This window comes from Dipteris shenzhenensis, chromosome 30, assembly GCF_047967505.1.
Source record: "Dipteris shenzhenensis isolate YYH24624 ecotype China chromosome 30, Dip_SZ_1.0, whole genome shotgun sequence".
In the NCBI taxonomy this organism is placed as follows: domain Eukaryota; kingdom Viridiplantae; phylum Streptophyta; class Polypodiopsida; order Gleicheniales; family Dipteridaceae; genus Dipteris; species Dipteris shenzhenensis.
Window position 1 is genome coordinate 39,649,729 of NC_141625.1, and position 22,203 is coordinate 39,671,931.

At 44.3% G+C, this 22,203-nt stretch overlaps 1 protein-coding gene across 1 annotated transcript in view; it reads left to right on the forward strand.

The window, feature by feature from the left end:
- MIRO1 (MIRO-related GTP-ase 1) overlaps window positions 1-22,203 on the forward strand; it is a 68,651-nt gene that overhangs the window by 1,850 nt on the left and 44,598 nt on the right. Inside the window, exons 5-8 of the mRNA XM_087401373.1 lie at window positions 5,278-5,454; window positions 5,603-5,857; window positions 5,955-6,023; window positions 18,712-18,767. Coding sequence (XP_087257499.1) covers window positions 5,278-5,454; window positions 5,603-5,857; window positions 5,955-6,023; window positions 18,712-18,767 — 557 coding nt within the window. The remainder of the gene's footprint in view (window positions 1-5,277; window positions 5,455-5,602; window positions 5,858-5,954; window positions 6,024-18,711; window positions 18,768-22,203) is intronic.

Sequence of the window (22,203 nt, forward strand, 5' to 3'; positions counted from 1 at the left end):
TGGGATGCCATGGTGAAAGAACATGTGGGGCTCAAAAGGAAATGGAAGAATAAGCATTTAACCTAAAGAGCTACAAAACGAACGAGTGAGGATGTTTGAATGAAAGATTCTAGACGTTTTGCCACAAATTGTAGAAAGCTTAAGAGCAAGTAACGAAGGTTTCCAAAAAGTTGAAGGCCAAAATGCACTCAAAAATGGAAAACCATACTAAAGAGGCGAGAAGTGGTCAGATATGGTAAATGGACACAAACCCCAAAGGGTAATGCAAGAAGCTTTTGAGGAGGAAAATAGAAGATGAAACAAGGTCTTGAACCTGAAAGTGGTTGGGCCAAAAGAGGATGCAATCAGCCCATTAAATACAATGAAGGATTTCCTAATTGCCAAGCTTGTGATTGCCAGGACACAAATTGAGCATGAATGCAGGGTTGGAAAAGACGATTCATAGGATAAGCTCTCGTCAGCATGTTCCCATGATGTCGGAAAAATGAAAAATTCCATTAGTATTAGTCTCGGCCACCGCTCGGAATAATTAAACATAAGCTTACAAGAGAAATTAAGGGTCCCCTTATGAAAAATTAAGCCCTCAATCCCTCTGTTGTCTCGAAGCTTCTACTTCTTTTGGCTTCTTCAACCTCCCCCCTCTTTGCTTCTTCTCCCTCTATTGGTTGTTGGCTAACATCTGCCTTTGGTCCTACCTCAAGGTAGCAAAGCTTTTAAGCTAGGTTAATAGATTAGATTAATATGTATAAGCTTAGGTTAATAAATTTAATTTACACATGATTAGAGCACTAATTAATCGAATTTTAGTAAAGTAGAGCCAGGAGTTCCCTATAACATTGAAATATAACACTGCACGCTCAGTCTTGAAGCCTTCAACATACTTTCTTCTTAACTTATTGTAGCTGTGTTTAAGGTCCCTTTTAAACCTCTGCATAGACATGCAGGAACCACTTGCCTCCAAAGGCTCAAACGAGACGAGTGTCTTGAAACAAAGAAAGAAAGAAAGAAAGAAAGAAATTTTATTAGAGTCTTCGGAAGACTGATGGGTCTATGAGACTGAAAGAAAACCTGATACAAATCCCAGTAAGGGTGGAGCTACTAAAACGAGCATCATCACCCGTGCTGAATCCTAAGTCTGATCATACATAATCAAATACATCTGGGTATGACAGTGAAAAGAAAAAAGATTGGAGTGGAACATAATCCTCCGTATGTCATGTCGCCTTGGCTGGTGCATAGCCGGTGATGGGGCGTTGGCGTTCGTCAAGGGGTCCCTTGTGTCTCGGTCTTTTGGAGGAGGCTCGACGCAAGACCAGAGCCACCGTGACTCTCGTGGGATATTGTAAACTACTCGGTGCTTTCTATCAATTCAAACAACGGATTTTGCAGAGGCATTTGAATGAGATGATTGCGAGTTGCCAAACACATATACTTGAACTTAAGAGTTTGCAATTAAGCTGGAATTAAGACTTATACAGCTTAAACACAAAGTGACATCATTGGAGAATGCAATATGATTGAGGGGCCAAGACGGGCCCCCCCCCTTATCCAGGCTCACTTTATTCTTGAAAATGGAGATACAAGACCAAGGTGCAATGCACCTTCCAAACTGATGAACTCAGTGAAAACCTAGGACCTAGATACAAGACTCAAGAGCATATGTACAAGGTAGACAACAAAAAGGAGGACTCCAAGCTCAGGTTTCAGCTCTTGGCTTGCCCAATCCACAAGGAAGAAGCCTGCAACAATCACCACTTACATCCAACATTAGAGACAAACACTAGTTTCTAGAAAGATAGTAGAAACAACATGAAATAGTGCTGTAAATGAGATAAACTTGACAATACAGGCTCCCTTCGTGACTTGGCCTTTTTGTAGACGAAGTCCTTGATGCCTCTGAAGCTACCTTGGGTGAGGAGAGTGTGGAAATGGGGCTGGAATGAGAACAGCTTAGAAAAACAGCCTGTAGGCTAGAGAGAGAAAGCTTTTATGGAGTGATAGCTGTAGAGAGAGAGAGTGCCTATGCTGATCCCAAGGGAGGAGATGTAAGAGAGGAGCTGCTGCTGTTCCAGAGGTGCACAGAAAGGCAGATTTCTGCAAGGGAAATGGGCTGGAACAGTAGAGAGAGAAATTCTGCAGTAGAGAGAGAAAGACTGCAGCAGGAGAGAGAAAGGGGCTGTGGCTGCTCCAAGCTAGGTGAAGGAGAGAGGATGCTGCTGCTGTTCCAGAAGAGCTGAGAGGGGGCAGATTTCTGGAGAGGAGGGGCTGGAACTGTAGAGAGAGAATGTGCTGTTGTAGAGAGAGAAAGTGCTGCTGAGGTGAGAGAATGGCCTGTGGAGAAGCTGGCTGCACCCAAGGAGCTGGAGAGGTTTTGCTGCATCATCTAAAAGGAGGGAGAAGAAAAGTGACGAAATTTTCATGTGTGGAATGAAGGGGAGAGGCCTTCTTTTATAGGCTCAGCCCCCCTCCTAGGCCTAGAGTGGAAGGTGGACACTTGTCCCAGATTTTTGGTGGGCTGCAGTCCCAAAGAGGACAGCCCACCACTTGCCCTAAATCTACCAGATTTGGGGCCAAACACTTGGCCTGCATGCCCTGCCACTTGCCATGCATGCTGCCACATGTGTGGGACAGGTGGACTGACCTGCCAGCTCAGATTCCAAGTGGCAGTCTGCCACGTGTCAGCTACCACGTCACTCCCAAAAACCCTAAAATTTCAAAGTTGTCAGAATTTAATTCTGATCGCACACACGGGTTCTTAACAGCTTAGACTATCTATTGACGTACTCTAAGGTCATAATTGAGCCATACTGAGCTCATTTGTTTGTCGTCTTATCTTGTATCTCCATTACTCTTGGCATGCTGCCAGGCCCACACCCAAAGCTCATGGAACATTCTCTTGAATGGTTCCTAGGTCGGTACGCAATCTGTGCATTTGATTGGTCCCATGTTTGGGTACTCAGGTGGGGTGTGGTTTCTAGATGTCCCTCTCAAAGAGAGGCCATCACTCTTGTGGGTCACTAATGCCCATAACCCCAAGCAAGGGGGTCCACCCTCAAATGCTAGACCTAGTCCCCATTGTCCGTAACTGAACAGAAGGAAAACATTTCATTTCTTAATAAGCATACTATTGAAAAACAAAAAGAAATAGTACCAAGCAAGTGGATACATGTTGAAGCAGGATGATAGATATATCCCGGGTCTAAACAATGACGGGAGGTCCCCCTGGGTGATCTGTCCCCTCGATGTCTCGTGTGTTGTGCTGCAGTTGTTGGGTCGAGGTCTGTCACGTCTTCGGCTAGAGATTAGACGATCAATGTCACTCGATGGGAAGAACTCTGTGATCCTGCTCTGAGAGGTGTCTGATGGTGTGGCCAAGCCCCGTTGCTTAAGTACTCTCTGTGTCAGACCCCCTCGTGAATGAAGGCCGCGAGGCATCTTTGATTTGGGTAGGCGAGGTTGGGTAGGCGAGGAATCTGGAAAGGAGCTCGGAGTCGTCTTTGAAGAGACAGTGGTAGTGGCCTTGGATCTCGTAGTACACTAGGCACCTGAAAATAAAATGTTCCTCCGAACTTAATCTCTTGATAGTCGCACAATATGCATATGCGATGCTCCCTAGGGATCCCCTCTGCTTTGCCGCTCTCTATGCGGAGGCGGTGTAATGATACCCGAAACTGTGTGATGGAGATCCGTAGTGAGTGAGGCATATGAAGCTCAGTGTACCCTGGTGGTGTGATGAATCCCTCCTCTGAAATACAAAGACAGTGATCTCTGTAGAAACTCAGCTTCACTAGAAGCTCCCTCGACTCGAACCAGGATAGCTTGTCTAAAAGAGCTTACAGAATAGCAAAGCCATTGATCAGGAGGGCCTGTGAGTAGAATGCCTAACCCACGGGTGGGGGTTCCTTGCTGCAATCTTGGCCAAGGTGTTCAATGAGGCTTTCTACAAGCGGGCTTTTTGATCTCTTGGATTATAAACATTATCATACCCATTCACAAGTAGGGGATCCCATGGACACAATTAACTATCAGATTATCATGGTTGACCATTTGATGGCCAAGGTGTATGCTGTGTCTAGACGGCAGCTTGGGGGGCTTCATGTGGGGCAGCCATGCATGTGACATGCACTAGTAAAGTGTGCATGCAAGCCTTGCATGTGTGGGTAGCGATGGCATGTGGGACAAGAATAGTCCATGCATAAAAGGACGACTCATGTCTGTGACTCATGCAGACATGCATGCTTGGAAGTAATTGATTTGTGGGGCATGTGTGGACATGCATTGCCATGCAAGGCCTAGTGTTAGTTGCATGCCGATCTTTCCCTTTGTTAAAGGTGGAAATTAGAGCCCACTTTCACCTTTCTCTAAAAGTGAAACAGTTATTGTGGCTCATTTCTTTTTGGGCCTTCCTAAAAGTGTGGGTATTTGGTTAGTTCTATGCCAGCTCTTTAAAAAGTGGTGAATATTGGTGTGGAACTAAGCCTAAAAGGGCATAGTTTTGCCACATGTTTGGTGTAGCACAATTCACTCTTTTGAGAAGGTGTGGTTGCCTTTTTTACATGAATGCTACGCCACTCACTTGTTTTACAAGCCATCTCTTTGATAGTTTGGACTAGAATCTAGTCGTCCTCCTTCAGCTTGCTACTCCACCCTCATAGCTCATTGTTGGAGCTTGATTCACACCCTTCTAGCTCTCCATTACTCTCAAATTTGGTGCCCCTTCCCTATAGGAATTCTGCCCTATTCAAATCTTCTCTCTTTCGCAAACTGAGAAGCATTTGCACTTGTTTTGGGTCTCCTTAATGGCTGAATACATCATTCTATCTCTTGAATACATCATTCTATCTCTTTCTTCTTGTCTTGATCTTGTTAAGCCTTGGTGACAGCAGCTTTTGAGCTTGTTCATGCCTGGGATTAGCAAGTTTTGGGTCTAAACAAAGGAACATAGAAGTCCACTCACCCCCTCCCCCCCCCCACACAGATAGATCCTAATAGATCTCCTGATACAAGTATTTCATTTCATTTCATCTCTCTCTCTCTCACACACACACACGCGCACACACACTCACACTCACACTCACACATGCCCTCGCGCGGGTAAAAGCACTAAATTCATAATGTTTTTCTCTTCTTGAAGGGTTTAATATATTTTCTTATAAGGAGTTCCAGGAAGTTGCTGTCGGGATTCCTGATTGAAAATTCTTAATTGCTTGGTATTTTCACTCATTGCTCTTAGGAACACTGCCACCTTTGTAAGGTATCTCATGGATTGGTTTTCAGGTTGCAGAAGTCTTCTATTATGCTCAGAAAGCTGTGCTACATCCAACAGCACCCCTTTTCGATCAAGAATCACAGACATTGAAGCCGCGCTGTGTTCGAGCACTGAAAAGAATCTTTATTCTTTGTGATCATGACAGAGATGGTGCCTTAAGTGATGCTGAGCTCAATGATTTTCAGGTCAGTGAAGGTGGTTATTGAAAAAGCGCTTTTCCTTGTTAATTTGCACAACTGTGGCTTAACTACCTTCAATTACTGCTGCAGCACTCTTTCAGTATAATCAGAAGTATTGTTTGCATGTAGCTGATCAATTAAGCCTGTTTTGCAGGTCAAATGCTTCAATGCTCCGCTGCAACCATCAGAAGTCGTGGGGGTGAAGAAAGTCGTTGCTGAGAAGCTTCCTGAGGGTGTGAATGAGAATGGCCTCACGTTGACAGGCTTCTTGTTTTTGCATGCACTTTTTATAGAACGTGGACGTTTGGAGACTACATGGACTGTTCTTCGGAAGTTTGGGTATGACGATGAGATCAAGCTGCGTGATGAGCTTTTGCAGACTCCATCGTTCAAACGGGCACCTGATCAGGTCACTGGAGTCTTGCTTTTTCTAGAGTTTTAGGCTTTCCTTTTGGCTATGTGTTTCAAACCTGTCCTAAACCTTGCATTGTTTTGTTCTTTTCCAGAGCGTGGAGCTAACTGATAAAGCAATAGATTTTTTGAGAGGCATCTTCACTGCATTTGATATGGATGGGGTAAGTGATTTATTTGGAGACAACTTAAAAAAGCACTTCTTGACTTTGTGAATGATGGACTTGTACAGCAAGATTATCTTTACTAACTTATTAATTGTCCTACTACTTTGAAACTGGCGAATACGTGAGGTCAAAGGATTGCTTTTCCTTTTTCTTATGTTCTTTTTTTGGGGTGGGGGATGGAGTTGCTCCATGTTACATTTCCAGATGGGTTTAAATGGAGTTATGCTACAGTAGTGATGTTCTGTGAAAATGTTTATATTCAGAAACCCCCACCAAGATAGAGGGACTCCAATGCTGTCATTGCTCTTTTTGGTTTATCTTCCCCATATTCTCTTTATTTCTATCTGCTGATCCATCTGTCTCCTTTGTAAATTCTTTTGTTGTCCAAGCTGCTATAAGGGTGGTTATGCTAGATGGTAAGAGTGGCCATAGTAGGAGGCTAGAGCCTTGATGACAAGACCCCCAAGTTGGTGGAACTCCTTGCTCTTGTTTAAATGCCGATAGATCGACGAGTTCTAGGTAGGAAAGAGGTCAGCATTATCTCCATGAAAGCATACAGAACGAAGGCAAAGACCAGCAGTTTCTGATTCTCATATCTGTGCACACTCTACTTAGATGTAAGCATCCTCGAGGACAAGTTTTGCCCAATCACTCTACTGGTTCTTAGTAGAAATTTTTAGTATCAAATACAATTGAATGGTGTGGATAGTTTTGAATTGGAGGGAAAAAATCCCTTCGGGCACTAATTGTGCTGTCTTTTTAGCAAGCTTTTATCTTTTCATTTATGAATTTGAGTTTACGCAACATCTTATTTCTATCAATACCTGCCCTATGATTTCACATAAGCTTAGCCAAGCTAGGCGTTTTACATATAATTCATTTGTACCAGATGTTCCTGACTTTCAAGACTCTATGTACAAAGACTCTTGTGCTTTTGGAGAAGGAATCTATCCTTGTGACTCTTGTGAACTGAACTGCACTTCAAGAGGGGATTCTTGTGTTTTCGTAGATCTTAGACTTTCTCAATTTACCGTGGGATTAGAGGTTGATATTTATGATGAATGTGAACAACCTGAATATAGTGGTTTACACATTACAAAAATACCTCACATTGACTCAAAGATTTCTGATTTGGCAAAATATGGAGTCATTTCTTCCCAATTCCATAGATTTTCCTGCCTTTGTACAACTAAGTAGTCTTTTATCACTCGTTGTAGTAATTTGATCACTTTACTAATACACACAAGGTATAGTCCAATAAAAATAATGAAAAAAGTATTCACAATCTTAGATTTGAAGTCTTTTATTGAAACCCAAACCAGATGAAATCGCATTTCACTTTGGCACCGTGGGACAGTTCGCAATAAACGCGGGACTCCTCTGGAGCAAATTGTGGTACCTGAGAAATTCCATACACTCTTGCTGAAGCTGTGGAAAAGGAATCGCCAACAATATAGAGTGCTGGGAGAGAAGGGTAAGGAGCAAAACACGGCACTAGGCCCCAAAAATAAGGGCTGGACCCTCCGAAGGTCTTTATTGCAATAGAATGAGGCTTTGTACAATTGGCTCTCACAAGAGCATGGGCTGAGTACAATCTGTGTGTTCTAGAGCTCTGGGGCTCTTCTTTTATAGACTTAGCCTCCAACCCGAAAGCAAGAGCTTTCTTATAAGTTGGGGCTAGCTTCTAGCTTTTTCCTAAGCCCATACTTTTCTTAGAAAGCCGAGCTTTCCCTAAAATCAACTTTGGGGGGCTTTTTCTTGGAAATTGCGCTGGAATTCTTGCTGATTTGGCCTTGTGGGATCCTCTATAAAGTAGTCGCCCACATCTTGGTGCTTTTTGCCTTGTAGGACCTGCTTTTTTTACTTTTCGCTTTATTCTAGGACTTTTTTCCACTCCTCTTGGTCCTACACATTGCCACAAACAAAAACCAACACTTTAACCCGTTAAAGGTTAGTCTAATGCATGCATTCTAATTCTTGGACTATTTTTAGTCCCTTGTGGACGTTCCCACAGCTCTCTTTTTACCAATGCAAGGCAAAGATAAAAACAAGAAAACTTATTCTTGGTTAATCAACTTCACCATTCTTTGACCGAAGTCAAATCTAATAAAGATTACTGTTTATTTTCTTAGGAGAAGTCTGAAATGGTGACATTTATCTATGGTATATCGGCCTTAGGCATGTTTAGAATGATTGAACATAAGCTGGAAACAAAAAGTGGGGAGTGAAGAGCTCGTTTTTGTTTTAGTTTCAAAAGAGAGTTTTATTGTATGCATGAGTTAGGAATGTAATTTTGCATCTTTGTAGGAAAGGCACATAAGTGTAAGGGGTTCATTTAGTTTTTTATGTTTTAAATAATTCATTCATTTTGTAAATCCTTTCTTTCATTCCTACGAGAGAGAGAGAGAGAGAGAGAGAGAGAGAGAGAGAGAGATCTATTAACGTCCGCAGGGGTCCTTGTGGGCCTACGGGACAAAGTACAAAGTACACCAAAGGGGAAAAACTCATACAAGACTCAACGGGCTGGAGCAAAGGGCGAGCTAGGACCCTTGCTGGGTACTATGCTGATCTAAAGAGCTGATAGCTCGAGCAAAAATCAAGTACAAAACACATACTAATTGAAATAGGTTGAGAGGTGGGACTCAAAAATCAAAACCCGGCGCTGTAGTGGCTTGTCTGTGAGTGGTGAAAATGTCTTGGATTTGCGTCTCTCGGGTTGTCTCACGCTGTGGTGGCGGAGGAGGGCGTGTTCTCTTGGTCTCTGAACCCGTTGGGCTATGTTCAGAGTGACTCCTTGTCTCGGGCGTAATAGGTCGGACCTCAATAGAGTGTGCTCTAGTCGCTCTCCATGTCACGGGTCGCCTCTGCGTCTCTTAGTAATCCAGATTGTGTAAGAAATCCTAGATTTACTATATTTAGAACTGTGCTAAGGAACAGAAAAGAGACTGAGATAGCAGAGAGCAAGGAATAATTATATTGCTTGAATGTCCGTAGGGTGGATGTGATTGTCATCCATACTATTTGGCCTCTCTTATATAGAGAGTGAAGAGTCACACATGAAAAGGTGTGAACTCCAAAGGGTATGTGCATGAAGAGGTGTGTACCCCTTGTGAAGGGTGTGACCCTTGATGAGAGGGTACATTACAATAGGAATGTCTCTTCATTAGAATGTCTCTTGTGAAGGGTTGTGCCTCATTAGGAAGTGTCCCGTCGAAAGGGCAAGTGTCCCGTCGAAAGGTCATACCCTTCCACAAGTGTCCATTCATTAAACCATCCATAAGTCTAGAAAGAGAAAGGAATACGTCACAGATCGTGACATCCCCTCCCACTCAAAAGAAGACCCTGGTGGAGATAATGAACTGATGTAGAAAATATCATGGTAGATGCTGAAAATACTGCTGTAAAAGATCAGGGTACTGCTGTAAGTCTTCATCAGACTGCCAAGTAGCGTCGGAGTCGTCCAGATCTCGCCAAAGAACAAGGAATTCCGTGATACGTCGATGTCGAGTCTCTCGCTGTCGATGGTCCAGAATACGCTCAGGAATAAGGAGAACATAATCGTCTTCGATTTCTGGAACATAATCACCTGCAGGAGGAACTGCTTCATCGCCTGGAATGTACGTCTTTAGCCAAGAAATATGAAATGTTGGATGGATTTTACCCCATGATGGTGGTAATTCCAATTTATAACTTAAAGGTGAATTTTTCTTGACGATCCGGAAAGGTCCATAGTATCTTGGTCGCAACTTAGGAAACACAGACTTAACCGTCTTATAGCGATGTGGGGCTACAAATAATAGCACCATGTCACCAGTGTTAAATTCCAGGTGACGTCTATGTTTGTTGGCAGACCGTTGATACCGCTCTTGCGCTTTTCGCATATGATCCCTGACTTGCAGTAGAACGTCTTGCATTTCTTGAACCAGTTGATCAGCTAGGGCCACTCGATGTTGAAGTACAAAATTTGTTGGTACAATCGGAGTGTGTCCATAAGCTGCTTGGAATGGAGTCATGCTGATGGCACTATGGAAAGAGTTATTATAAGCAAACTCAAGGAGTGGTAGATACTCTTCCCAGGCTGCAAGGCGTGACTGAACATAATGTCGAAGCATTTCTTCCAGAACTTGGTTGACTCTTTCAGTCTGTCCATCTGATTCTGGGTGGTAGGCTGAACTGAACAGTAGAGTTGTACCCAAAGATTCAAACAGTGAAATCCAGAAGTGACTGGTAAACTTAGGATCTCTGTCGGATATGATATTCTTGGGTAATCCATGGTGTCGGAAGATGTGTTGTATAAAGAGTTTGGCTATGTCCGGGGCCTGTGCACTGCTTTTGCAAGCAACAAAGTGTGCCAATTTGGACAATCGATCAACAATTACCATAATCTGAGTATTACCTCGGGAAGATCGTGGTAGTGTTGTAATGAAATCCATGGAAATACTTTCCCACCTTTCAGTTGGAACTGGAAGAGGCTGAAGAAGTCCTGTTGGAAGTCGTCGACTTGCTTTCATTTGTTGACAGGATAAGCAAGATGTAACCATGTTGATGACATCTCTTTTCATCTGAGGCCAGTAGTATGTTGCACTGAGTAACCGACAAGTCTTATTGATGCCTGGATGGGCAGCATAAGGAACTACATGATGCTCTTTTAACAAAAGACGTAGAACATCCTTGTCATGTGGTACACAGACGCGATCTTGATAATACAGAAGGTCGTCCGTATAAGAATAGGATGAGAAAATCTTTTGTTCGGAAGTCGAAGGTTGATCTTTGGAAAGAACCTGTACTGCGGTGCCGAAGTCTTTATCATTGAAATACTTTCCTTTGAATGAATTCGGAACATCCACAGATAATGTAGAGATTACCATGGCTGATGCTAGAGGTAACGTGCTGAGAGCATCTGCAACTACATTGCGTAGTCCTGGTATGTACTCAATGGTCATATGAAAGTTAGCCAGAAACTCAACCCAGCGTGCTTGTCGAGCATTCATGACTGGCTGAGTAAAGATGTACTTTAAAGAATGATGGTCTGTTTTGACCACAGAGTCAGCACCCATGAGATAATGTTTCCAAGAGCGATAAGCATGTACAACAGCAAGAAACTCCTTATCATAGACCGGATATCGGGTTTGGATATCAGAATGTTTATGGCTGTCAAAAGCAATAACTTTGCCTTCTTGCATCAAGACTGCTTCTGTAGCGATGTCGGAAGCGTCGGTCATGACCTCAAATGGAAGGTTTGGGTCAGCAATAGCCATAACTGGTGTGGTAGTGAGTGCTTGCTTGAGTTGTTGGAAACTATACTCTGTTTCGGGAAGCCACTGAAAAATTGCTGTGCTTTTCAATAATTCGGACATAGGAGCTGCGATTTCGGAAAACTGATAGACCTTTGTATGGTAAAAGTTTGCCAATCCGAGAAAAGAGCGGACATCATGAACATTCTTAGGAGTAGGCCAGTTTCGGATTACCTCGACCTTCTTGGGATCCACAGAGATACCTTGAGCTGAAATAACATGTCCCAAATATTCAAGTTGGGTCTTGAAGAACTCACTCTTCTCAATGTTGATGTAGAGAGAATTCGCGCGGAGAACTTCAAAAACTTGGTGTAGATGTTGTTTGTGCTCATGTAGGGATCTGCTGAAAACGAGGATGTCATCGAGGTAAACGATGACGAACTTATCGAGGAAAGGCCTGAAGATGTTGTTCATTAATGTCATGAATGTGGCCGGGGCATTGTTTAACCCAAAAGGCATGACCAAACATTCATAGTGTCCATACTTTGTTCGAAAAGCTGTCTTGTACTCATCGCCTTCTCGTATGCGTATTTGATGATAACCTGAACGAAGATCAATCTTGGAGAATTGTGTTGCATGTAGAAGTTGATCGAAAAGGTCATCAATGCGAGGCAATGGATACTTGTTTTTGATAGTGAGCTTGTTGAGGGCTCGATAGTCGATGCAGAGGCGCATAGACTTGTTCTTTTTTTCCACAAGTAGTACAGGAGATCCGAAAGGGCTGCGACTGGGCCGAATGTGACCTTTGTCGAGTAGCTCGGTGACCTGTCTTTGGATTTCTTCATTTTGAGTGTAAGAAACCCGATAAGGAGGTTTCGACGGTGGATTACTGTCGGGAATAAGTTCGATTGGGTGATCCACTGGTCGTCGAGGTGGTAACTGCTTTGGCAATTCCTGTGGAAAAAGATCCAGGTAAGGCTGGAAAAAAGGTTGGTTGAGGTATTCAGGAGGATCCTTTGTTGGTGTCTCCTCAACTGCCGTAACCAACAGAAGTGAAGTCTTTGCTTGGCGTTTACGAACCCACTTCTTTACTTGTAGGACAGAGGCAACTGGGGTTGAAGGAGAATCCCTAGAACCAGTTAGCTCAATAAGTTTTCCCTGGTGGACAAACTGGATAGTATGGCTGCGAAAACTGATTGATGGATCATAGTCGTAGAGCCACTGTTGTCCGAGTATTACGTCGTACCGAGAAAGAGGCATGATGTCGAAGTTCAACTTGTCCGTATAATGTTGGATGCGAAAAGACAAGTTTTTGATCCTGGTGTTGCACAAGAAAGTTGTTCCATTTGCGAGTTCAATCTGATAGTCCATGAGACTAGGACTGGTGGTCAACCGAAGTTTATCGACCACAGAACTGGCTAGGAAATTATGAGAACAGCCACTGTCGATGAGGATGGTGACCGTTGTTCCACGAATCGATCCTTGAACACAAAGTACTTGAGTGGCCAGGGAAGGTTCGGGGTTGCTGGCAAGGCTCAGGTGGATGGTATTCGCCATTCGAACAGCTTTGCCTTTCTTGTCTTGTGCTGAGGTAGCATCTTCTTTTTGGGAAGTGCTAGGTTCCATATTAGAATTTTGCTTTGGTCGCTTGGGACAATCGAACCATCTATGGTCGCCTGTACAGATGGTACAAAGTCCTTTTGTGCTGGAGTTCTTCTTCTTGTCAGTGGCCGCACCTTTATGTTGGGGCTGTCGGTAATGACTTTGTGAAGAAGAAGAAACACGATCCTTGGGGGAGTGTTTCTGTTGGAATCCAGCAAATGATTTCTGAGGCTTCTGGGGATCTTGAGACTGTCGCTGACCTTGATTATCGAAGTTTTTGCGAAACCTGGTGTTATCTTGAGGGCGAGCACCTTTGGCCATAGGAGAGTTCTGTGTGCGATTAGCACTCTGCTTCCCTGTGTTTAGGAAATCTGTAATGCGCTCTGCGTAAGCAATAGCACCATCTGTGGTGGTGATATTTGCTTTAAGAACATTAATGCGTAACGAGGGATGTAGGCCTGAGATGAAAGCATGAAGGCGATCATCCTCAGTTAAACCATCAATCTCTAGCACCAATGTGGTGAACTGAGAGATATAATAAGACAGGGAACCCGTTTGCTCCAACTGTCGAAGTTTTGATCGTGCTTGGAAGTCCGCATTGGCAGGTACAAACTGCTTACGGAGCACGTGTTCAAAACGTTCCCAAGTTAACACACTTTTTCCGTCCTTTAAGTGTCTTTGCCACCATAGAAATGCTATATCCTTCAGGAGGGAGGCTGCCAAGGCGATCTTTTTGCCTTCCGTGAGGTCAACAGTGTCAAAATACATGCGCATTTTAGCGAGCCATTGGTCAACTGTTCGGCGGTTTCGTTGACCAGTGTAGGCTTCCGGAAGTTTGACGTCAAGTCGTTTTGTTTTGGAAGCTTGAAGTAATCGGTAGAGAGCACGCAGTTCAGTGTTTTCTACCTCTGGTGGGAAAGAGTCCGCATCGTCGTCGGGTTGCGTCACGTCGTCCTCTGTATGTGCTGGACTTCGAGAATCTTGGAGTTGTTGAACTTTTTGAACCAGGTCGGAGATGTTGTCCTGAAGCTGAGATATTTGAAGTTGCAATAGAGATTCACTGTGGACGTTGCCTTCAGGGGTCTTTTTGGGACTTGATTCTTTAATCTCGGGAGAGGCTTCACGCGAGCGGTGCGACATGTCGGATATCCCTGTAAGAAAAGCGCGAACTTGCGCTCTAGTTTGGACCATTCCTGAAAGAGGATTCGGGCTGCTCCCTGAGGTTGCTCATATTGGAGGGGGCAGGCGAGGCAGGATGGAACCACCCGTGGAAATCTGGTAAGGGAGGTCCTGTCGGAGGTAACACTGGAGATTCTGAGAAAGGTGTTACTGCTCGTGATAAGACAGGGGTAGGTAGCATAGTCCACGGATCTGAGAAAGGGTAAGGAGCTGCTGTCGGAAGAGGAGGATATCCAGGAGAGGGAGTGCCTTCAGAATGTAAATACTGACTTGGAGAAGGTACACCCTGTAGAGGAGGATATCGGGGAGCTGAAGGAGGTGGAGAGTACCCTGGGGATGCCGAAGGTGAAGGGTAAAACTCTCTCCAAAAATGAACAGCAAACTCCTGAGGAATATCGTGTTCCGGATATCTTCGTGTCTCGTGGAACACAACCTATACTGTGCTGAGGAAATAATGTAACTGAGGTGCCTCACGCAGAAGGTAGAGGATGTGATCCAAGTCACTCGGAGGGCACGTGACACAGAAGACCCAAGATGCAAAGGCTCCAAAATGGGCTGGCTGTGCAATTTGAACACGATATTGTGTAGTAGCAGGTGCCTGAGGTGTCCTTGAATGGCCGGGTGAATTACCAGGGGTTTCCATGCTTTAATGTGGATTCTTTCATTTGCTGTAATTTGTTAAAAAGAATCCTGAAAAAGCAGATTGGAAAGACTCCACCTGGCAATACTTTAATCTGCCAAGTGATTGCGTAGAAGAAGGCTGCAAATCGTTGTCCGGAGGTCCATGTTGCAATGTTTTGTGAGGAGTGCTCGAGGCTTGTCTGGTCCGGGCTGTCAACGGGCTGTCTTCATTGCGAGAAATGTGGCAACTGGTGCTGAATTGGCAGGGTGAAAATGGCGAAACAAGGAGAGGGCAGCAGACTGTCAGGAAAAGTGGTATCCAGGGCTGCAAATAAGGAGTGGACTGTCAGCGAAAATGGCGAGGCAAGGGCTGGCTGGCAGCGCAAATGACGAAACAGGTCCGGGCAGCGTAGGCTGAAGGATCTGTGCTGTCCGTACGGCGTGTACGGGACAGGCTGTACGGCCTGTACGGCAGGCTGTACGGCCTGTACGGCAGGCAGCGAAGAGCGGCCTGTACAGCAGGCAGCGAAGAGCGAGGATGGCGCAGGCTGTGGCTGTCCGTACGGCTGACATAGGCTGGTACGGAAAATCCGTACGGCTGACGCAGGTGTTGCGCAGGCTGGCTGACCAAAAATTCGTACATTGCAGTTTTGTGGGGAAAAGGCTGCGACGATTCGTTGGGTTGCCTAATGGGTTAGTTGCCCCAAATTAATTTGGGGGTTTAGTTAACCCTAGGGTAGTTGGGGTAAACCTAGGGGTAGGGGATGGGTTTAATTTTTGTCCCTTTTTTACCCCTCTAGGTACCCTTTTGTAGGTACTTGGGCCTAGGAGGTGTGCCTATTCGAAGGGGTGTGACCCTTGGAATAGGTGCACCTGTTCATGAGGGGATATGTCCCTATTGTTAAAAGGGGTGCGACCCTGCATGAATAGGTATGTCCCTTTGCCCACGATGGGGTATGTCCCATGAGTGAGGAGTCGAGACTCGTCACCAAAAGGTGTGTCCCATGGTGGAAAAGGCGCGTCCCTTGGTTTTGGGACAGCCCTCCATTCACATCAACTTGTGATGTGAGGGAGATGGAGAGGCCAGGATGACTTTAGGCGTTTAATAATTTTACGCTCATCCTCTCCATCTCTTCCATGCACTATGTGCACAGATGTCCTTCTAGCGGCAAAAATGTATCAGATCAGCGCTAGAAGGTGGGGGGCATTTCCTACAGGCAGGAGCGAATTTTGCTCTGATACCACTGTAAGAAATCCTAGATTTACTATATTTAGAACTGTGCTAAGGAACAGAAAAGAGACTGAGATAGCAGAGAGCAAGGAATAATTATATTGCTTGAATGTCTGTAGGGTGGATGTGATTGTCATCCATACAATTTGGCCTCTCTTATATAGAGAGTGAAGAGTCACACATGAAAAGGTGTGAACTCCAAAGGGTATGTGCATGAAGAGGTGTGTACCCCTTGTGAAGGGTGTGACCCTTGATGAGAGGGTACGTTACAATAGGAATGTCTCTTCATTAGAATGTCTCTTGTGAAGGGTTGTGCCTCATTAGGAAGTGTCCCGTCGAAAGGGCAAGTGTCCCGTCGAAAGGTCATACCCTTCCACAAGTGTCCATTCATTAAACCATCCATAAGTCTAGAAAGAGAAAGGAATACGTCACAGATCGTGACAGATTGCCCGCATATCAGCTAGGTCCTCCTCCTCCACTCCATTGTGTCTTGGAGTTGACTCAAATGCATGAAAATTTGAGACACGTCTCTGTGTTTGGTTAGCCTTTGTATTTTGCAGTCTGGTTGCCTCTTGTTGCTCTCTACTTTGTCGTAGTAGAGTCTTGCTGTGTTGGCGCATCTCAAGCCGATAGAGCCCAATGTAGACCTGGTCATGGAGGTGGATTAGTTGTGATGGTGGGCCAAAGCTGCTCCCATCCTGGTGGAGGCAGTGGTATCGTCCTCTGATCTCATAGTAGGCTGGGCAGGCACACGCCAAGTGTGTGCAGTATGCAGATCTGTTGCTCTCTGGGTATATGTGCTCTACCTGTCTCAATCCTCAGCGGACTGCTGATGGGATGAAAGCCGCATTTGTCCAATGGCGATCCTCAATGCATGCGAGACTCCTCTGTCCTCGAGATACTGGGGTCTGATGATAAATCCCTCTTGTGATAGTCTCAGGAAGCGGTCGTGATAGAACCGGGTCTTGGTGGGGAGCTCTTGATCTCCTCCCAAGTTCGAGATGTGTGGAGTTGGAGGAGATCTAATCGTATGATACGGTTAATCTCATATCGTGGGATCAACTTAGGAGGTGTGTCCATGTTGTATTGAAAGGGGGGAAGCTCGTCCATCTAAATCCTGTGCTTGGCAAACCATTTGGATATTCGTACATACCATGTGTCTGCTCCGCTTTGTGCTAGTCGTCTAGATGACGCCAGGGCAAGCCTTGGTAGTCTCCATCGAGGTAAGTGCCAGACTCTATGAATGTATGTCATTGTCTAAGATAGCATCAACCCGCAGAGGTGTCATGGCGGACTCTACTTGTACTATCTCATGTGGAACTGAGGGTTTACTCTGAATCATCCTAGATCCCATAGTCACCTGTAGTTGCTTAAATTTTCTCCACTCTGTCATCGGTAGATCACATCACCAGAAGGGTATTGCATACATGGCTGTCCGCTGCGCTAGTGTATCGAGAAGCCAGCACTTCGTCGGTGGATCCTGGAAGTGTGCTTGGAAACTGTCTCTCTAGTTGGGCTAGAGCACCCGCTCTCGTGTGAGTTGTGCTTGGACTGCATGGGTCATCGTGAAAAGGGGTCTTGTGAAGATTGCTTCCAAATGTGTGTAGGACTGTACTATCTCCACTGGCTCGCCACGATAAGTGAAGCTGAGTCGACAAAGCAATGCACGTGAGGTGTTGAAGACCATAACTTGGTCTTCCCAAGGTTGACTATCAGGTTTCTCTCTCTGCAGTGCGTAAGTAGGGACCGTGTGAGAAATTGTCACTACTAGCAAATTGTATCAACGGGGTTGTTTTAGTTGGACATATTTGAGAGCAACAAGCATGATGCTTGCTTGGCAACCATTTCTACGCCTGTCATGAAAGAGGTATAGTTATGCTATGCTAGAACGAGGATATATTTCTCACTTTAGTCTTTCTTTGTAACACATCTATTGCATTCTCGATACGTCTCCACATGTTGGTATTCTCCTCGCACTCCCATTTCCAACAAAGTCTCTCTTGGACGTTAAGCTCTGATTGCACATCAACAAATGGTGGAACCTTTACCTCTCCCTTAGTGTGAAGGTAGACAGCTATGCAAATTGCAGCATGTCTTCACATGCATGTCAACGAGGTTTTTAGTTCTACATTTTGCTGGTTTTCTCACTTTAGTCTTTCTTTGTAACACATCTATTGCATTCTCGATACGTCTCCATGTGTTGGTATTCTCCTCGCACTCCCATTTCCTACAAAGTCTCTTGGACGTTAAGCCTTGAACCAATAATCGAATATATTGTGCGGGGATGGATGGTAAAGTGTTCAAAATTTGGTAATTCTTCTGAGTGTCAATGATTTAGTATTTTGCACATCAACAAATGGTGGAACCTTTACCTCTCCCTTAGTGTGAAAGTAGACAGCTATGCAAATTGCAGCATGCCTTCACATGCATGTCAACGAGGTTTTTAGTTCTACATTTTGCTGGTTTTAACATGTCAGCTTTTGTAGATTAGATCCACGATGAAGCTTATTTGATGTTATCAAGATTTGGCACTATTAGTCATCTACTTCTATACTCAAGGGTGGTAAGATATTCCATTGCGGTAATTGCAAAATGGAACTTGTTCTACATCTGTAATTGTCTTTTGCTTTATCGATAGAGTACATCAATGCAATTGTTCATTAAGATTACTGTACCCCCTTGGCAAGATGGCGCCTTAAGACCTTAAGACTTGTTTAGACTGTCTTTTGAAAAATGGAATATTTTTAGATGTGTAATTGGCTTGCTTTTGGTTTATCAATAGAGTAATTCATTCAATGATTCTTGTGCCCCCTTGCAGGACGGTGCCTTAAGGCCTCAAGAACTTGATGAGCTTTTTTCCACTGCCCCATCCAGGTATGCAACGCATATTGAGATAGGTAGCATCTTCATTTACCTTTTTATGGGATCCTCTAGACAATACTTTTAAATTGTGCAAGGCCAATTCTTCAAGGGAATTTGTTAGTCTTGTCGAATGCTTTAAATTCTACCTAAAAACTTACTACTTCATTTTAATTTAGCTCTACTTGACTACTCATCGTCGCCCTTTACATTTTTATGTTCTATATCTCGCAGTGACATCACGATGTATTTTATTATTTGTCTTCTTTCAGACACCAGCCTTGGGTATGGGTGCTTGTTTTTAGTGACCCCACCCTTTAGCTTTCATCGTACTTTGTTTTTTAAAAGTCTTGTAGACTATTTGGTCTTTTGCAGACGTTAATAAACTTTCTTCTCTCTCTCTCTCTCTCTCTATCTATCTCTAGTTGAAAGTGAAAAAGGTATGGGTAACCAAGGAGCTCACTCAAGAACAATTGAGTCAAAAGGTAAGTGAGTTGGCCAAGGTCTATGCATCCAGCCAACACCTACAGTGTAGTTACCTTAAAGTAACCTGGAGTGCCTTATGCATTGCTTGGGAGCATCGTGATTCTACTTCATACTCCCTCGAACCTCTCTGTCATGTGCATGGTGTACCTAGGGTTAGATAGCAGGCTAACGTGGATTAAGGGATAGCAAAGGGTTGGGATGGCTATTTTTAGCTGGGATTGCTATACATAGAGGTTGCTTTATATATAGTGCTCACTTTATATTGAGGTGGCCATTAATAGCGTCGTGCTATTTATAGCAAGGTTTCCTTATATATAGAGGAGAGCCAGTTCAGTTGAGCGCTCCTCAACTGATGGTGGGGCTTGGACCCTGGTTGAGACTTTGGCCATCTACATGGCGGACCATAGGTTGCACATCCAGTTAAGAAGCCATGGAGCGTGTGTGGACATGTGGCATGAAGATGTGCGATGGGAGCTTGGCTTCATGTTGCTAAAAGGATGACGATGGATTTTTGCAATGCTTGAGCTTTTTTGGTCTTGACGAAATTAAAAAAGCAAGGCTGGTTTTGGCAGCATGTTTTTTGGAAAAGCGTAGATTGTAGCTTCCTACGTCTTGTTCGTCATTCCTATGGAAGGCCATTATCGGAGTCAGACTCCATCGTTGGATTATTCCTTTATTGAGCTGGAGGACGAGGCTACATCTAAGAGCATTCCTCGCAAACCTCAAGATTTGCTTCATGAGATTGATTCCTTGAAGGACGAACTTTGGCCAGCTCTTCACTACTACAAGAACCCACAATACCAGCAGTATATTGCAAAAGGCTCGTGTATATAGGGAAATGATGAGCGTGTCTAGGATTCTAAGTTTTGGCCGTCACTCCCTTATTTTTGGCTCGACTAAATCTCTGAATTACTTTTGTTTCTGAAGTTCCCCAATTCTTATGAATTGCTTAAGAGATTGTCTTTATTATTGGATGAATTAGTTTTCGGCTTTGGTACTTTCATTACTTGATTTCTCGAGAAGAACACTCGAGGTTATGCAACCTTGTTTAGATTGAGAGATTTCTCGGTACTTTCCATGAATTAGTTTCCGGCTTTGGTACTTTCATTGCAGTCGCATGGAAAGGATACCAGAATGAATTTGATAGTTAGAGTTTGGTTGGTGACATTGACTACCCTTCAAGAGAGTTTTCGAGCTTTCTTGTGAACTCAAGAGTGAGTTCTTAGAGGAAGGGAAGTATGCCATGTGCATGGTGTACCTAGGGTTAGATAGCAGGCTGATGTGGGTCAAGGGATAGCAAAGGGTTGGGATGGCTATTTTTAGCCGGGATTGCTATATATAGAGGCTGCTTTATATATAGTGCTCGCTTTATATTGAGGGGGCTATTCATAGTGTCATGCTATTTATAGCGAGGTTTCCTTCTATATAGAGGAGAGCTAGTGCTATTGTGGCAATGTAGTTGAGCGCTCCTCAACTGATGGTGGGGCTTGGACCTTGGCTGAAACTCTGGCCATCTACATGGCTGATCATAGGTTGCACATCGAGGGTCTTTTGGATGGGCTCAAGTGGTACGGGACGCTTGGGTAAGATGTGGATCTATGGAGGAGTCGAGCTGTAGCCCATGTGCTCGGGGGTGGTCAAGAGGATCGAGATTGCTTGTGCTTGATTCTGGTAGGATTGGAATTGAGATCCCGGATTAGTGATAGGGTAGATCATGTGGGGTCGTGTCACTTTGTGCCACCAGCTCTAGGTATCGAGTATCTATCGCGACTACCTGCGAGCCATTATTGGCTGTTGGACATGCATCTTGTCGTTGTAGACTGCCTAGCTACTGCTCCATATTGATGTAGCTGTTGAAGAATGCGTTAGAGTTGGCCTGCAATTAACTGGTATATCGTCGCATCTTTCATGAGTTTGTGGGCTCTATCCCTCTTGAGGGAACAACACCCATGGCTATGTCTGATGTTCTTGCTTACCTTAACAAAATTTGTTTGGTTTTGATTGAGAAGATGGTTTGGTTGAAGCCACAAATGTGATACTATTGTATGTGATACTATTGAATGAGAAAACACACGTAGACAAAACACTCCAAAAGGAGTTCATATCTGACGCCCTAGAGGAGGATAAGAGACCGAACAACAAGGCCTTAAACGTCATGCTTTGAGGCCTAGGAGTAGGAGCTATCCCAATGGCAGATGCCATAGCTTTGTTCACCAAAAAGGGTGTTAGCCTTACTTGTAAGGCAGGTTGGAGAGTGGATAAGACCGATGCATCGGCAAGGCCAATGGTAAAGTGGTTTGGACAGTAACAGAGATGTTCACTTTCATGAGTATGAGGGTACCATTGAAGGGAACTGGGACATATACCGATGATAATCTTACACTCCTGTAGCAAGAGCCTTGGAGGAAGGAAATGGTACGTGTGATGGTAGCTAGGCAACAAGGGAAGTGGGCTGCCTATAGAGATAGCAAAGTGATTATTTGAGAGAGAGCGAAAAGAGAAGAGAGGAATACGGACAACACATGACGATGTTGGGTCTACAAAATGGAGGCAAAACAGATTTGAGCATATGGCTGTATGGAACTTCAATGGCACCCTCTGGTCTGACCTAGGGGTTTTCTCAAAGACCTACACTAACAGAGATGCCGTCTTCTACATTGAGACATCTGAGATTTCAAAGAGAGAACTACCCATGGTGACATGATAACACTTGGGAGTCGGCTCACAGGAAGGAGACGAGAAGAGAGATTGGGATACAAGGTTCTGGGGACATTTCTATTGTTTTAAGATCGCACTTGAGACCGCTTATATTTGATATATGATATTATCACATGAGACAATATATGATAATATCATTGAGTTTTCCACGTAGAGGACAGATCCTCGTGTACATGGAATAGACAAGTGGGTCTACTAGATTTTGGATTAGATTCCCTCAGAGAGATGAACCTTGTAGAGCTTGAGA